The sequence below is a fragment of the Convolutriloba macropyga genome, chromosome 9 (genome assembly GCF_964194025.1).
Source record: "Convolutriloba macropyga chromosome 9, txConMacr16.3, whole genome shotgun sequence".
Taxonomy (NCBI): Eukaryota; Metazoa; Xenacoelomorpha; order Acoela; family Convolutidae; genus Convolutriloba; species Convolutriloba macropyga.
This window is the reverse complement of record NC_134476.1, coordinates 29,371,050-29,389,158: the sequence shown is the minus strand read 5'-3', so window position 1 is coordinate 29,389,158 and position 18,109 is coordinate 29,371,050. Positions and strand designations below refer to the sequence as shown.

At 34.9% G+C, this 18,109-nt stretch overlaps 1 protein-coding gene across 2 annotated transcripts in view; it reads left to right on the top strand.

Annotated features, from left to right (window-relative positions):
- Window positions 1-18,109, top strand: part of LOC142345712 (uncharacterized) — a 77,095-nt gene that overhangs the window by 56,565 nt on the left and 2,421 nt on the right. For both annotated transcript variants that reach the window (XM_075397980.1, XM_075397979.1), the window contains 3 exons: window positions 5,088-5,278; window positions 5,575-5,772; window positions 6,158-6,254. In XM_075397980.1, the coding sequence (XP_075254095.1) occupies window positions 5,088-5,278; window positions 5,575-5,772; window positions 6,158-6,254 (486 nt within the window). The remainder of the gene's footprint in view (window positions 1-5,087; window positions 5,279-5,574; window positions 5,773-6,157; window positions 6,255-18,109) is intronic.

The window sequence follows — 18,109 nt, the reverse complement described above, 5'->3', positions numbered from 1 at the left end:
ACAAAAATTGATTTTGAACATATTATTGAAATAGGTATTTTTAAAGGTAAAAAATTTTGCCTTAGGTTTGAAAGCTTCGAGTTTTAGCAATGAGTATATTTTGTTTAGTTTTGATTCTTTTAATTTCTCATTTTTTTGAGATGATTTTGTTTGTGTTCTGGCTGGAATTGTTCAATTGATCTGCTAGTCAGTTGGAGTACGTCTGAGTTTTTCTATCAATTCTTTGAATTGTATTTCAGGACTTGTCCTGCTATGTTTTTTTAAGGATCTGTTCACACATTTTCATGATTTTTGAAGTCAAATTGGAGTAGTGATTTTGGTCACGCCGAAACAGGAAATGGAGAGAAAAACGAGTGGTTTTGCGGCGTGATTTTTTTTGCTCTAATTTTAAAGTAGAGTGAGAAAACGGTGTTTGAACAAAAATTCGGTTTCTCGGTAGTGGTTTTTTGTTCACATGCGGCAATTTCACCATGATTTTTACTGTTTTTTCGATTTTTCGGATCGCCTTTTTTCTAAATGGTTTTCCCAATCCATTCACAGCTCATTCTAGGCCTGATTTTTTTTGTCTGATTTAAATTTTAATTTCTCGCTAGTGGTTTTGTTCACATGCGGCATTTTGACCTTGATTTTCTGTTTTTTTTCTTATTTTTTTGATCTTTTTTTTAAAAACGGTTTTCTCAATTCACTCATAGTCCTTTCTAGTTTTTCTGTTTAGTCAATGAACATTCTAGGAATTGTACGTCAGGACTTGTCCTGCTACGTTTTTTTATTTCGTCGTCATGATCTTTGTTACGACCATATGACAACTCAGCCACTTTTTGTTCATTCGTTCATGCAATTTCAAATGAATTGCATGTGTGATGTCATTTTTCGCTCTTAGTGGAGCGAGTTTTTTTGTTCATGCGCGTGATTAAATTTTGGTCCCACTTGACTTACCTCACTCTCAAAAATGACTTCCTCAATTTGAAATTGACTTTTATTTACTTTAATTCAAAGAGATAAGGTCAAATGGGTGTGTATCACTCTAAATGCAGGTTAATTGAAATCAGCTAATAGAGGCAGCCATAAATTATACAGATTTTTAATCAAAAATATAACAGATCAGCCTTCAATGAAAACGAATTTTTTTTATTTTTTTGGTCTGTCTTTTTTACTGTTTTTTTATGCTGCGGATCTACGAATCTTTTGCGACTATTTACTGGCAATCTGCCAGCTATGTTATTAATAGCCGCGAAGCGATAGCGGCTATTCTTGGGGACATTTTGGTTTTTTACGACTCGAGGAGTATTGGTTTTCTCTCATTTTTTTACAGGAAGATTTGTTAACGCGGCATTTTGACCTAAAAGCGAAAGTGACAAAAGCTGTCTTGGTGAACAGATTTTTGCTAAGCGAGAGAAGTTTTTTGATCATGCGCTTTGTTTAGTAAACGACTTTTTGACTTTGAAAAGTAGTTTTTGACTGATTGGCACATATAGATAACCGTTTTTAGCCGTTTTTTCGTCTAAGTGGTCCATTTTTTTTTTTGGTTTTAATTTGGTTTCTTGTAGAAATAAATTTTATTCGATACTATATTGAAATGTAAACCTCGGAAATTGATTTCAGTGTTTTCAGAGCCTGAAAATGCGTTTCAAATTGAAAATTGGCGCATATTTCCTGATTTTTTAGTTAATTTTTGGCTTTTCTAATTTCTTCCTTTTAGCCACCTTTTTGTCAAAAATCAGTTGATATGGCAACTTATCTTTGATAATTTTGATAATTTATATAACCAACGCCTCTTTCTACCTGGATGTAATTTTGTTTCATAAAATTGTACATATGCTAATCCAATTTTGGTAGTTTTTTCCGATTTGCGTCAGTTTTTTGTATGTATTTTGGTTGTAATTGCTAGAAAGTTTTTTTTGCAACATGTGAGACTTTCATTTCATTTCAATGAAAATTCAATCATTTTTTGGCGTTAAGTTTTGGAAAAACAGTTAGAACTTATTCCGAAATGCAGTCTTTGACCATTTTTTTGCAAAATGTTTCAGTGTTTCATATTTATGAGATCTGCTTTTTCCTATTTTTTGTTCTCTTCAGGAGGATAAATCTTTGTATCGGATGACTAGTTATCTTTTCTATGTCTTGAATGCTGAACAATGAAATGTATTTGTTTGTCTTGAATTTTTTATGTTGATTTTTAACTTTCAAAAATTAAGAATCTTAAGTACGGTGTTCCTTTCATTGTGCTCATATTCTTCACATTCTAGTTAGTATCATTCTAGCTTTGTCCAAGCATCTACATTTATTTTCGGTATATTGATTTTTTCAATTGTAAAAAATGAATGGTTTCAGCTTTTTCTTAGATTTTTGTCATTTCTTTGGTTTGCAATTGATTTCATTCAACATAAGGCAGTACTGAGAGTTTGATAGCAAGCCTTTTCCAAAAATTCCCTTAATGACTATTTACTGCAGCTTTCTTCCGGCCTTGGTATTAATTTGAACGATTCTTTGCCTTTGAATATTCTTCTGCTGCTTATTTCAATTTATTTTTTGATTTAGTTTGAAATCATGTTGTCTAGCATATATAGAATAAGGGAGAAGTGTGTGCTGCTCTGTCTTAATTGCAGTGATTAGAAGTGTAATTATATTGTTTTCTAATTCCTAAATTCGAGGTTTCTTTCTTGAAATGATTTAACTTAGTTTCTAAGATTATTATCTCCCGTTGGCTTTCGCGATCTTTTTCAGATTAGAATCATGAATTATTTGAGGGCAATTGATAAGCTTCTCAGATTTTTCAGACTATCAGGTTTTTGACCACCCTTATTTTTTTGGATTTTTTTAACGTTACCAAACGTTTTCAATAATATAAAATTTTGCTGCATTTTGTTTCTCTTGGTGACAGTGGTTTAAGTTTCACTAATTTTTAGAGCAGACCTGGAGAGGTAATGAGATAATGGTTTAATACACAAGGTAATGGCTTCCGCTGCAATTACGGGTTTTTTAGTGAAGTTTTGAGGCTTCGAGTCGCTTCCGGAATTATCCCGGCTATGTTTTTTAATTCGTCGTCTCCATCGATGATTCTTACGACCTGACTTCTTGGATTTGACCTTTTCAATGATTTCAGTGACTTCTACTGCTTTGCAGTTAAAATTTGTGTACGTGACGTCCTTTCTGCTTTTAGGGCATTTGCGTGACTTACCTCACTAAAAAATGGCTTCTGAACTCACGTATGGAACTTTAAATTTTATGAACATCTACTAGTTAATGGTGTGCATCTAAGTAGTGTCAAACTTATATGCCCTTATTCTTGATTGTTTTTGATTTCGGTTATCAATTTTGTAAAAGCGCTTTTAGGGTTTTTCCTTATAGACCGTATGTGTCATAAGACTGACAGTCCGAATATAACCCAAAAATCTAGGTGTCTTTTAAAGGACTGATGGTCGATGATCTGTCTATCTTATTGCTTTAACTGTTTCAATTTCAATTCATGGAAGACCACGAGCTTCTATCGCGGCTATTTTCTGGCAAACTGGCGGCTATGTTTTTCAAATTTAGAAGTGTTTTCGTGCTTATTTCGGCTTTTTCGATTTTGTGTGAGCCATTAAATTGTCCCGATTACTTAAATTTTGTTTTTTGTATTTTACTTGCACAAATTGAAAATTAGTTGAGTTTTTAATTTTTTTGTTTAAATTAATTCTTAGTGAAATTTTCTCTTTTTAATAGCAGCGAAGTGATAGCTGAGGCTATTATTGGCCTTCTCTTGGTTTTTTTAGATTTCGTCGTCAATATTTTTGTTACGACCATATGACGTCACAACCACTTCAAATCTGCTTCTTCATTCGTTCATGCAATTTCAACTGAATTACGTGTTTATTAGTGGAGCTAGTTTTGTTGTTCATTCGCGTGATTAACTTTTGCTCTTAAGTGACTTTACTCACTCTCAAAAATCGCTCCACGATACTTACCTCTCGTGGTGACACGAGACTTACCTCATTTTCAAAAATGACTTTCTCACTCTAAAATTGACTTTTCTTTTTTTTAATTCAAGAGATAAGGTCAATTGAGTGTATATCACTCTAATTGAAAGGTATTTAAGAGCAGTTAATAGAAACAGCAGTAAGTTATACAGATTATTAATCAAAATACAACATCTCAGCTTTAATGAGAGAACTATTATTTTGGTCTGTCTGTTTTTTACTGTTTTTTGAGACTGCAGATCTACGAAGCTATTGCTGCTATTTTCTGGCAATCTGCCAGCTATGTTAATTCAATTGACATAGTCTTTTCTCTTCCTTGATGCTCACTGTCCAGTTGTTTCCGGAATTCTTCCGGTTATGTTTTTTTCACACATTTTTCGATGTGATGTTTTCACATTCTTCAATGACTTTGCTCTTTCAAAACGGGATAAACCGGTAAAGCCCAGTGGGCATTATGTTTTATTAGATTTCCGAAGCTGGCTTTAGTATTCTTTGAAGTGCTTAGAGTGTTGCAGTGGCTGGAAAGGCCTTAATCCAAGGTTAAAACGTCATTTTAAAGTTTTTGGGCCCAAAATTGCGCAATTTTTCTCGTTTTTTTTCTATCAGTTTTGAGTTTTTTTATTACTCTTGAAATGACGTTTGTCTTTTTTGATAAAGGTATTTTTCAAGATTTCATTACGTATTATGGCAATTTCAACAGCAATATGTTTTTGTAATGCAAACATAATCACGAAAAATGATACTAACTTTTGCATTTTTTTTCAAGTTTTTTTTTTCGTTTTTTGAGTTTTCCAGAGTCAAGGGCCATCAAAACTAGTTGAGGTTTTTATAATAATTTACTACATAGTTTTTAATGGTAATGGAATGGTTTTCAAAATTCTAATGTCTCGAATTTTTGCAATTTTTTTTAAAAAGCTGGCAATTTTCAAGTTTTTCAGCCGCAATAACCAGAAAACCACCTCGCGCAACATATTTGTAGCCTTGATGTTAGTTTTGCAAAATTATTACGAAACCCCCCTGACAACTATTTCCCACTCTCCCAATTAAGATTAAGCTAGCCTCCCTAAGCACCAGTTAGCTACTGAAGAGTTATTTGAGAGCAATTCGCCGACGTTGGACGGTTTTGTTTAGGAGTACATAGACAGTACACGTAGTCAGAACGAGAAGAACATCAAGCTGAAGGCTTACATGGAGGCTATGATGAAAGACATTAAGAGGGCGAGTCACACAAGGGAAGAGCAGTTGACAGATGCTGTGAAGAAGTACAAGGGGGTGGCCAAAACATTCATCAAGAGACACGAGGAACTACTAGTTGCTTACAGGTCAGAGCATTAGGATAGCAAAAAAATGCACACTTTAAAAGAAAAATTTAACAAAAGACAAATATATTTATTAGATGAAAGATGTAATGGATGCATGTATCAGTAATATTTCAATGGTTAAAATAGGCCTCTTTGCCTAGATTTTAATTCGGATTTGTTTAGGTCCACTTAAATCATTCAACTCGAACTGACTTAGGATCAGTAATGATCAACTTTAACTGTTTTAGATTTTATTTTGAGTTGCAATGCAATATTTTCTATTGGTACGATAGCAATATGGGGTAACTCTGTTATAGACTCTTGAGGACTCAAATAATCAACCTTGGTTACGACATAGATCTGGGTCCGGATCAGTTTGACCTCTACATCAACGACGCTGACCTCAAACTGGACCAGCAAAATGACCTGGCCAAACTATCACGTGCTCTCAAAGAGGCACACGAAGAGATCCGGAAACTCAAAGAGGGAGTCAGTACCGTATCCCCCAAAACAAGGTAACTTATTAATTGAAACAGTTTGATACATAAGTAGTTGACTTCTATTTTTATGGTCCGATATAAATGAACTGAAAAAGATAATTGGCGCTCGGTTTGTTGAGCATAGTCGAAGAGCTGCTGCTTCATTCCACGTGAGAAATTAGGAATCGGGTTAATATTTTTGAATTTTTCTGTCAAACTTCCTGTATTAAAATTGCTAGAAGTTTTGAAAGTAACAAACAATTAGCTTATCGAAAGTCCATTCAGACGAACTCTAATAATTTGCAGATTTATTCTGTTCCATCAATATATATATATATGGGTTTTATTCGCTGTATTTGGAATTTGCGTTACCATAACAAATCTAAAAATCATTTGTGAAAGTTATGCCTTATATTTATAGTACACAAACGAAGTTGTCATCTACAACACGGAGAGGCCTTAATGATGAAATGGACGAGGCCAGGCAGTCACTGCGAGATTTCTCCAGAAATCAATTGGTCAGTTTTAATCTAATCATTTTATAGCCTCGAAGATGTAAGCTGAGCTGAGCTATATTGCGGTGATCTTGGTTTTTACAATACAAAGTATTTGGATTGTATTGGTAGGCCGTCTTTTTAATTGCTCTCAAACGAAGTTTGTAGCAATTATATTAGTCCTGTTGGTCTTTTTTTTAATGCGATTTTTCGCTTGACCGATTTTTCGTCTGACGCTTTTGACTTTTCGTCCTCAAAAACGGGATAAACAGGTAGCGCCCAGCGGGCATTAAGTGCTCTTAGAGCCTTTCAGCTCTGTTTCAGCTCAAACTGTTTTGGAGACTTATACTTATACTTATGGTGTGAAGGGCGGTTCTGAGAGGTTGAGAAGTGAAGGGCGGTTCTGAGAGGTTGAGAAACCCCCCCCCCCCCCGTTGACCCCCATCCCCACCGCGCTGTTGCCCCCCCCCCCAACCCAGTGTTGCCCCCATCAGCCCCCAGTGCACCCCCCCCCCGTGGCTAGCTACTGACTAAGCCAACCGCTCGCCGGTCGTTTGAGAGCAATTCGCCCGACGTTAGTCGGTTATGTTTTATAGCTGCGAAGCTGTAAGCGGAGCGGAGCTATATTGCTTAGTTTTTACGACTCGAAGAGGAGTATTGGTTTTCTAATTTTACCGGAAGTACTATTCGTTCAGACTCTGTTTTGACCTAAAAGCGAAAGCGAAGAAAATCACCGTGTGCACCATTTTTTTCTGAGCGAGAGAAGTGTTTCGATCATACACTGCGTTTAGTGAATGACTTTTTGACTTCGAAGAGTAGTTTTTGACTGAATGGCCCATACAGATAACAGTTTTTAGCCATTTTTTCGTCTAAGTGAACCAGTATTGATACCGCAGTGTTTGCAGAGCCTGAAAATACCGCAGTGTTTTGATACCGCAGTGTTTCGCAGAGCCTGAAAATACGTTTGAAGTTCAAAATTGGCACATATTTCCTCATTTTTAGTTAATTAATAGCCGCCGTCAGTCTCTCAAACGGCTATTATTTAGGCGCTCTCCTTTTTTTTACAATTCAAAGAATTTGATTTGTATTGGGGCGCTGTCTTTTTTTTAAGATCTGTTCACACATTTTTATGATTTTTGAAGTCATATTGGAGTAGTGATTTTGGTCACGCCGAAACAGGAAATGGAGCGAAAAAGCGATTGGGCTTGCGGCGTGAATTTTTTTTCGCTCTAATTTTAAAGTAGAGTGAGAGAACGGTGTCTGAACATAAATTCGGTTTCTCGGTAGTGGATTTTTGTTCACATGCGGCAATTTCACTCTGATTTTTACTGTTTTTTCGATTTTTTGGATCGGATTTTTTTCTAAATGGTTTTCCCAATCCATTCACGGCTCATTCTAGACCTAGTTTCTTGTTTGAATTAAGTTTTCATTTCTCGCTTGTGAATTTTTGTTCACATGCGGCATTGTGACATTGATGTTCTGTTTTTTTTATTTTTTTTATCTGATTTTTTTAAAATATGGTTTTCTCACTCAATTCACTCATAGTCCATTCTAGGTCTAGTTTTTCTGCTTAGTCACTGAAAATTCTTAGAATTGTACGTCAGGACTTGTCGTGCTATGTTTTTGAAATTCGCGTTACCCTTTGATCACGTTTTTCGTTTAACATGAGTCACGATTTTCATATTTGACTTCTGACTTACTTCGCTCACGGTTTCAACTGAATGGATTTTAAATTCTTCCAAGCATTGAATTACGTAATTTAGTGAATACGGTCAGTGTCAAAAGAGCAAGATAAAAAAATGGGATAAACCGATGAAGCCCGGTCATTAAGTCTTTTTAAATTAGTTTATCAAAGTTCATTAGAGCGATTGCTAGCTGATATTAGTATTAAGCATAGTACCATTGAGTTTAGAAGCTGAAGAAATTATAGGTTTAGAATCTAACTGAACCTGCTCAATGAAATAGAACAAATTTTGAAACTTAGGAAAAAATGTGGTCAATTTCAATTGTTCTTTTTAATAGCCGCACAGCGTTAGCTGGTGCTTCTATTGGCCTTTCTTTTTTTTTTACTTCAAGATTTTGTCGTACGACCATATGACGTCACAACCACTTCAAATTTGCTTTTTGTTCATTCATTCATGCAATTTCAACTGAAGTGCGTGCGTGATGTCATTTTTTGCTCTTTGTGGAGCATGTTTTTTTTGTTTTTTCGCGTGTTTAAATTTTTGATCACATGTGACTTACCTCTCTCTCAAAAATGACTTACTGACTTTGATATTGACTTTTGTTTATTTTAATTCAATGAGATCAGGTCGAGTGAATGTATGTCACCCTAAATGACGGTTATCTGAGAGCACCTATATGAGGCAGCAATTACTTATACGGCTTCTTAATCAAAATACAATATCTCAGCTGTCAATGAAAAAACTTATTTTGGTCTGTTTGTGTTTTACTCTTTTTTGAGACTGCAGATCTACGAAGGTTTTGCGGCTAATTTCTGGCAATCTGCCGGCTATGTTTTGTTTTTTCTGTTTCAATCCTGATGTGCGTCTAGCGCGTCATCGGCGGCTATTTTCGGCAATCTGCCGGCTGTGTTTTTGCCTTTTTTCTATTAATTTCTTCATTTTTGGATCTTTCAACCGTGTATTTGTCCTAAATTAGTTAATATGGCAATTTCCCTTCGATATTTCAGATAATCAACGCCTCTTTCTACCTCGATGTAATTTTGTTTTATAAAACTGTACATATGCTAATCCGATCTGGGTAGTTTTTTACAACTTTTCTCAGTTTTTTGTTTGTATTTTTGTTTTAGTTACTAGAAATAGTCTTCTTGTGCAACATGAGGGACTTTAACTACGTGTCAATTAAATTTCAATTATTTTTGGCGTTAAGTTTTTAATTTTTGTTGCAATATTTTTGAATTTTTCGTATGCTTGAATTGTGCTTTTTAATAGCCGGGAAGCGATAGGTGAGGCTATTATTGGTTTTCTCTTGTTTGTTTTTGGTCGTCAAGATTTTTGTTGCGACCATGTGAAGTCACAAACAGTTCAAATCTGCTTTTTGTTCATTCGCTAATGCAATTTCAAGTGAATTGCGTGCGTGACGTCAATTTTCACTCGGTGGAGCGAGTTTTTTTTGTTGATTTGCCTGAACAAGTTTTTGGTAACACGTGACTTTACCTCACTCTCAAAAATGACTTCCTCGCTCAAAAGTTGACTTTTCTTTACTACAATTCAAAGTGATAAGGAATAAGTATGTGTTGTTTCTGTTTTAATTGCAGTAATTAGAATTCTAATTGGATTCGTTTTCTAATTCTTAATTTTGAGCTTTCTTTTTTTGAAAAATTTATGTTAGTTTCTAAGATTATTCTCTACCGTTTGCTCTCGCGATCGTTTTGAGATAAGAATCATGCATTTTGTGAGGGCAATTGATAGCCCTGTCTGCTTTTTCAACCTATCAGTATTTTACCATCCTTTTTAACGTTACCAAAACGTTTTCAATAACTTTGCTGCGTTTTGTTTTTGGTGACAGGGGTTTATATTTCACCAATTTTTAGATTGGACCTGGAGAGGCAATGAGTTCATTGTATAATACAAAAAGTAATGGCTCCAGCTGCAGTTACGGTTTTGTGTGAAATTTTGACGCTTCGAGTTGCTATGTTTTTCTGTTTCATCCTGGACGCTCTTTTTCCTGTTACGTTTGTTCACAAAGCAAAGCTAAAACTGTCAAATTTTCCGAAGGATTTCTTTCTATCAAATTTGCGTTACCTACCATAACAAATCTAAAAATCATTTGTGAAAGTTATGCCTTATATTTATAGTACACAAACGAAGTTGTCATCTACAACACGGAGAGGTCTTAATGATGAAATGGACGGGGCCAGGAAGTCACTGCGAGATTTCTCCAGAAATCAAATGGTCATCATTAATCTAATCATTTTATAGCCTCGAAGATGTAAGCTGAGCTGAGCTATATTGCGGTGATCTTGGTTTTTACAATACAAGGTATTTGGATTGTATTGGTAGGCCGTCTTTTTTATAGCTGCGGAGCTGTAAGCGGAGCGGAGCTATATTGCTTAGTTTTTACGACTTGAAGAGGAGTATTGGTTTTCTTATTTTACCGGAAGTACTATTCGGTCAGACTCTGTTTTGACCTAAAAGCGAAAGCGAAGAAAATTACCGTTCGCACCATTTTTTTCTGAGCGAGAGAAGTGTTTCGATCATACACTGCGTTTAGTGAATGACTTTTTGACTTCGAAGAGTAGTTTTTGACTGAATGGCCCATACAGATAACAGTATTTAGCCATTTTTTCGTCTAAGTGAACCAGTGTTGATACCGCAGTGTTTGCAGAGCCTGAAAATACCGCAGTGTTTTGATACCGCAGTGTTTCGCAGAGCCTGAAAATACGTTTGAAGTTCAAAATTGGCACATATTTCCTCATTTTTAGTTAATTAATAGCCGCCGTCAGTCTCTCAAACGGCTATTATTTAGGCGCTCTCCTTTTTTTACAATTCAAAGAATTTGAATTGTATTGGGGCGCTGTCTTTTTTTTAAGATCTGTTCACACATTTTCATGATTTTTGAAGTCATATTGGAGTAGTGATTTTGGTCACGCCGAAACAGGAAATGGAGCGAAAAAGCGATTGGGCTTGCGGCGTGAATTTTTTTCGCTCTAATTTTAAAGTAGAGTGAGAGAACGGTGTCTGAACATAAATTCGGTTTCTCGGTAGTGGATTTTTGTTCACATGCGGCAATTTCACTCTGATTTTTACTGTTTTTTCGATTTTTTGGATCGGATTTTTTTCTAAATAGTTTTCCCAATCCATTCATGGCTCATTCTAGGCCTAGTTTCTTTTTTGAATTAAGTTTTCATTTCTCGCTGGTGGTTTTTTTGTTCACATGCGGCATTGTGACATTGATGTTCTGTTTTATTTCTTTTATCTGATTTTTTTAAAAAATGGTTTTCTCACTGAATTCACTCATAGTCCATTCTAGGTCTAGTTTTTCTGTTTAGTCACTGAAAATTCTTAGAATTGTACGTCAGGACTTGTGCTATGTTTTTCAATTTCGCGTTACCTTTTGATCACGTTTTTCGTTTAACATGAGTCACGATTTTCATATTTGACTTCTGACTTACTTCGCTCACGGTTTCAATTGAATGGATTTTAAATTCTTCCAAGCATTGAATTACGTAATTTAGTGAATACGGTCAGTATCAAAAGAGCAAGATAAAAAAATGGGATAAACCGATAAAGCCCGGTCATTAAGTCTTTTTAAATTAGTTTATCAAAGTTCATTAGAGCGATTGCTAGCTGATTATAACTGCATAGCTTCTAGATGTAGTTGAATGTTTTTCAGGATTTTAATATCAACAATTTTTAAAAAATATTTGCAATTTTTCAAGTTTTTTGAATCTTTTTGAGTTTTTTTAATCATTTTTCCGGCACCAGGGTCCTAGTTCTCCTCCAAGGTTTGATGATAGGCTGTCGCATAGTCTCTAGAGTTAATGGAATGGTTATCAATATTTTACTAACTCCAGCCTTAACAATTTTCTAGCAATTTAATTTTTGTCAAATTTTCAGAAAATTATTTTGTACCCAGTTTATGGATCTTTATGAGCCAATGAAACTATTTAAAGCTTGAAATAAGGATACTGGGTTGTCTCTTGAGACAATGAAATCGTTTTGAAGATTTTAATATACTGAATTCCAGCAAAATTTTGGTAAATCAAGAATTGGTTACTTGACATAAATCCAGAGACAAAAAATAGTTTTTTAACATTTTCACTGCGAAATCTGGAAGCTGTTTTTAAAATTTTGCAATATTTTGCAGTTTTTAAAATATCCGTTTTTTTATTTATTTACTAAAAAGGCTAGAAAACTAAGTTGCAGAGTCGAATAAGCTAAAGCTAGCCTCACTAAACTGTGGCTTGCTGCTGACAAAGCCAACCGCTCGCCGGTTGTTTGAGAGCATTTCGCCCGACGTTAGTCGGTTATGTTTTTTCACTCTTAGTGGAGCGATTTTTGTTCTTTCGCGTGATTTTAATTTTTTGGGATATCTGACTAACCTCTCTCTCAAAAAGACTCACTTTCAAAATGACTTCACGGTGACTTCCTATTTCCAGGAGAGAAGGTCATCTGAGTATTTTTTTCGGAGCAGCTAATAGAAGCAGCAATAGGATGTACAAATTCCTAATGAAAATATATAGATCTCTTCAGATCGCTTGTAAAAGGAAAATTTTCTTTTTTCTGTTTTTTGTTACCTTTTTGAGCTTGCAGTTCTTAAGAAGCTGTCGCGTCTATTTTTGTTGCGATGGTATTTGATCACGTAAAAAGTTACAGAGCGAATCTTACTGACTTTTACCCCTCTCATCGGGTGAATTTGTGTGTATGGAGCCATCTGTTACTCTCTTTGGTTTGAGTTTTCCGGTCAATGTTGTGAAAAATCATACATGACTTATCTCTCTCTGAAATGTATTCTTCATTCCTTACTAAATATAAATTGAGAATGTATTTACTTTCTATATCTGTGAAGCTCTATCTATATTGCGGTGTTGCTGAGTTTTTACAATTCAAAGATAGGGTTTGTTTTTTTAACAAGACTTTATGATTTATCGCTGAGTGTTTTTTTTTTACTTTTTTTAGTCGTGTCTGCAACTCTTTCGACCAGTATTTGTTTCTTTTCGTATTATACGGCACGCAAGTCTATTTCGTTGCTATGCCGGCAATCTGGTCACATGAACTAGATTTTTATAAAAACTATTACTTGAAAGGGTTTTAAATTGATTTGAAACTAAAGAGAATTTTTAAATCATTTTTTTTCTAGTAGAGTTATTTTTTCGGTCTGTTTCGGTCTTTTTAACTCAGCTATCTTTACAGGCAAGCCTTGGCAAAAGATCTTGATGATGCGAGACAGGCCTCGAGGACAGCTCAAAAGAAGATGGCGGAAACTGCGAGTGAGCTTTACCAGTCCAGACAGACCAACAAGGAATTAGAGAGTGAGAACAACAGACTACAGAACAAACTCAAAGATCTCAACGAGGAATACAAGAGTCGTCTCGTGAGATATGTGGACGATATTGCCGTTAGTAACAATCGTACAATTAATTGCGTTGGAACGAAGATGATAGTCTTTTTTGTATTTGTGTCTTTTTTATAGCTGCGAAGCTGTAAGCTGAGCGTAGCTATATTGCGGTGCTCTTGGTTTTTTTACAATTCTAAGAATTTGAATTGTATTGGGGCGCTGTCTTTTTTTTAAGATCTGTTCACACATTTTCATGATTTTTGAAGTCATATTGGAGTAGTGATTTTGGTCACGCCGAAACAGGAAATGGAGCGAAAAAGCGATTGGGCTTGCGGCGTGAATTTTTTTCGCTCTAATTCTAAAGTAGAGTGAGAGAACGGTGTCTGAACATAAATTCGGTATCTCGGTAGTGGTTTTTTGTTCACATGCGGCAATTTCACTCTGATTTTTACTGTTTTTTCGATTTTTTGGATCGGATTTTTTTCTAAATAGTTTTCCCAATCCATTCATGGCTCATTCTAGGCCTAGTTTCTTTTTTGAATTAAGTTTTCATTTCTCGCTGGTGGTTTTTTTGTTCACATGCGGCATTGTGACATTGATGTTGTTTTATTTCTTTTATCTGATTTTTTTAAAAAATGGTTTTCTCACTGAATTCACTCATAGTCCATTCTAGGTCTAGTTTTTCTGTTTAGTCACTGAAAATTCTTAGAATTGTACGTCAGGACTTGTCGTGCTATGTTTTTCAATTTCGCGTTACCTTTTGATCACGTCTTTCGTTTAACATGAGTCACGATTTTCATATTTGACTTCTGACTTACTTCCCTCACGGTTTCAATTGAATGGATTTTAAATTCTTCCAAGCATTGAATTACGTAATTTAGTGAATACGGTCAGTATCAAAAGAGCAAGATAAAAAAATGGGATAAACCGATAAAGCCCGGTCATTAAGTCTTTTTAAATTAGTTTATCAAAGTTCATTAGAGCGATTGCTAGCTGATTATAACTGCATAGCTTCTAGATGTAGTTGAATGTTTTTCAGGGTTTTAATATCAACAATTTTTAAAAAATATTTGCAATTTTTCAAGTTTTTTGAATCTTTTTGAGTTTTTTTAATCATTTTTCCGGCACCAGGGTCCTAGTTCTCCTCCAAGGTTTGATGATAGGCTGTCGCATAGTCTCTAGAGTTAATGGAATGGTTATCAATATTTTACTAACTCCAGCCTTAACAATTTTCTAGCAATTTAATTTTTGTCAAATTTTCAGAAAATTATTTTGTACCCAGTTTATGGATCTTTATGAGCCAGTGAAACTATTTAAAGCTTGAAATAAGGATACTGGGTTGTCTCTTGAGACAATGAAATCGTTTTGAAGATTTTAATATACTGAATTCCAGCAAAATTTTGGTAAATCAAGAATTGGTTACTTGACATAAATCCAGAGACAAAAAATAGTTTTTTAACATTTTCACTGCGAAATCTGGAAGCTGTTTTTAAAATTTTGCAATATTTTGCAGTTTTTAAAATATCCGTTTTTTTATTTATTTACTAAAAAGGCTAGAAAACTAAGTTGCAGAGTCGAATAAGCTAAAGCTAGCCTCACTAAACTGTGGCTTGCTGCTGACAAAGCCAACCGCTCGCCGGTTGTTTGAGAGCATTTCGCCCGACGTTAGTCGGTTATGTTTTTTCACTCTTAGTGGAGCGATTTTTGTTCTTTCGCGTGATTTTAATTTTTTGGGATATCTGACTAACCTCTCTCTCAAAAAGACTCACTTTCAAACATAAATTCGGTTTCTCGGTAGTGGATTTTTGTTCACATGCGGCAATTTCACTCTGATTTTTACTGTTTTTTCGATTTTTTGGATCGGATTTTTTTCTAAATAGTTTTCCCAATCCATTCATGGCTCATTCTAGGCCTAGTTTCTTTTTTGAATTAAGTTTTCATTTCTCGCTGGTGGTTTTTTTGTTCACATGCAGCATTGTGACATTGATGTTCTGTTTTATTTCTTTTATCTGATTTTTTTAAAAAATGGTTTTCTCACTGAATTCACTCATAGTCCATTCTAGGTCTAGTTTTTCTGTTTAGTCACTGAAAATTCTTAGAATTGTACGTCAGGACTTGTGCTATGTTTTTCAATTTCGCGTTACCTTTTGATCACGTTTTTCGTTTAACATGAGTCACGATTTTCATATTTGACTTCTGACTTACTTCGCTCACGGTTTCAATTGAATGGATTTTAAATTCTTCCAAGCATTGAATTACGTAATTTAGTGAATACGGTCAGTATCAAAAGAGCAAGATAAAAAAATGGGATAAACCGATGAAGCCCGGTCATTAAGTCTTTTTAAATTAGTTTATCAAAGTTCATTAGAGCGATTGCTAGCTGATATTAGTATTAAGCATAGTACCATTGAGTTTAGAAGCTGAAGAAATTATAGGTTTAGAATCTAACTGAACCTGCTCAATGAAATAGAACAAATTTTGAAACTTAGGAAAAAATGTGGTAAATTTCAATTTTTTTTAATAGCCGCACAGCGATAGCTGGTGCGTCTTTTGGCCTTCTCTTGTTTTTTTTTTACTTCAAGATTTTTCGTACGACCATATGACGTCACAACCACTTCAAATTTGCTTTTTGTTGTCATTCATGCAATTTCAACTGAAGTGCGTGCGTGACGTCATTTTTTGCTCTTTGTGGAGCATGTTTTTTTTGTATTTTCGCGTGTTTAAATTTTTGATCACATGTGACTTACCTCTCTCTCAAAAATGACTTACTGACTTTGATATTGAATTTTATTTATTTTAACTCAATGAGATCAGGTCGAGTGAATGTATGTCACTCTAAATGACGGTTATCTGAGAGCACCTATATGAGGCAGCAATTACTTATACGGCTTCTTAATCAAAATACAATATCTCAGCTGTCAATGAAAAAACTTTTTTTGGTCTGTCTGTTTTTAACTCTTTTTTGAGACTGCAGATCTACGAAGGTTTTGCGGCTAATTTCTAACAATCTGCCGGCTATGTTTTCTTTTTTCTGTTTCAATCCTGATGTGCGTCTAGGGCGTCAACGGCGGCTATTTTCGGCAATCTGCCGGCTATGTTTTTGCCTTTTTTTCTATTAATTTCTTCATTTTTGGATCTTCCAACCGTGTATTTGTCCTAAATTAGTTAATATAGCAATTTCCCTTCGATATTTCAGATAATCAACCCCTCTTTCTACCTCGATGTAATTTTGTTTTATAAAACTGTACATATGCTAATTCGATCTGTGTAGTTTTTTTTAAACTTTTCTCAGTTTTTTGTTTGTATTTTGGTTTTAGTTACTAGAAATAGTCTTCTTGTGCAACATGAGGGACTTTAACTGCGTTTCAATTAAATTTCAATTATTTTTGGCGTTAAGTTTTAAATTTTTTTTTGCAAAATTTTTGAATGTTTCGTATGCTTGAATTGTGCTTTTTAATAGCCGGGAAGCGATAGGTGAGGCTATTATTTGTTTTCTCTTGTTTGTTTTTGGTCGTCAAGATTTTTGTTACGACCATGTGACGTCACAAACAGTTCAAATCTGCTTCTTATTCATTCGCTAATGCAATTTCAAGTGAATTGCGTGCGTGACGTCATTTTTCACTCTGTGGACCGAGTTTTTTCGTTGATTTGCCTGAACAAGTTTTTGGTAACACTTGACATTACCTCACTCTCAAAAATGACTTCCTCACTCAAAAGTTGACTTTTCTTTACTACAATTCAAAGTGATAAGGAATAAGTATGTGTTGTTTTTTTTTTAATTGCAGTAATTAGAATTCTAATTGGATTGGTTTTCTAATTCTTAATTTTGAGCTTTCTTTTTTGAAAAACTTATGTTATTTTCTAAGATTATTCTCTACCGTTTGCTCTCGCGATCGTTTTGAGATAAGAATCATGCATTTTGTGAGGGCAATTGATAGCCCTGTCTGCTTTTTCAACCAATCAGTATTTTACCATCCTTTTTAACGTTACCAAAACGTTTTCAATAACTTTGCTGCGTTTTGTTTTTGGTGACAGGGGTTTATATTTCACCAATTTTTAGATTGGACCTGGAGAGGCTATGAGTTCATTGTATAATACAAAAAGTAATGGCTCCAGCTGCAGTTACGGTTTTGTGTGAAATTTTGACGCTTCGAGTTGCTTCCGGAACTCGTCCGGCTATGTTTTTCTGTTTCATCCTCGGACGCTCTTTTTCCTGTTACGTTTGTTCACAAAGCAAAGCTAAAACTGCCAAATTTTCCGAAGGATTTCTTTCTGTCAAATTTGCGTTACCATAGCAAATCTAAAAATCATATGTGAAAGTTATGCCTTATATTTATAGTACACAAACGAAGTTGTCATCTACAACACGGAGAGGCCTTAATGATGAAATGGACGAGGAAATGGACTGTTTCAATTTGGATCTATCTGTTTCTATCTCTATTATACGGCACGCACGTCAATTCTTTCGCAGCTATTCCGGCAGTCTTGCGGCCGTGTTTTTAAGATCTGTTCACTTTTTTCGCCTTTTTCACTTCACTGAGAAATCAAGTGGTGATTTTAGTCACGCTGAAGTCGTAAACGGAGCAAAAAATCGAGCAGGTTTGAACTGTGATTTTTTTCAAACCAGCTTTAAAATGATGCGAGAATATGGTATTCGAACAAATTATTGGTTTTTGAGAGGTTGTTTTTCACTTGCAATTTGACTTCTGGTTCTCGTGTTTTTTCTCTTGAGTTCTGTTAATAAGATAGATATGTGTTCTAATTGCTCCTTGGTTTTTTGGCATAATTGCGTATTTGAGTTTTGGCCCGTTTTTTTTCTGTTTTATCATCACTTAGTGTCGTATCTGACCTTTTCA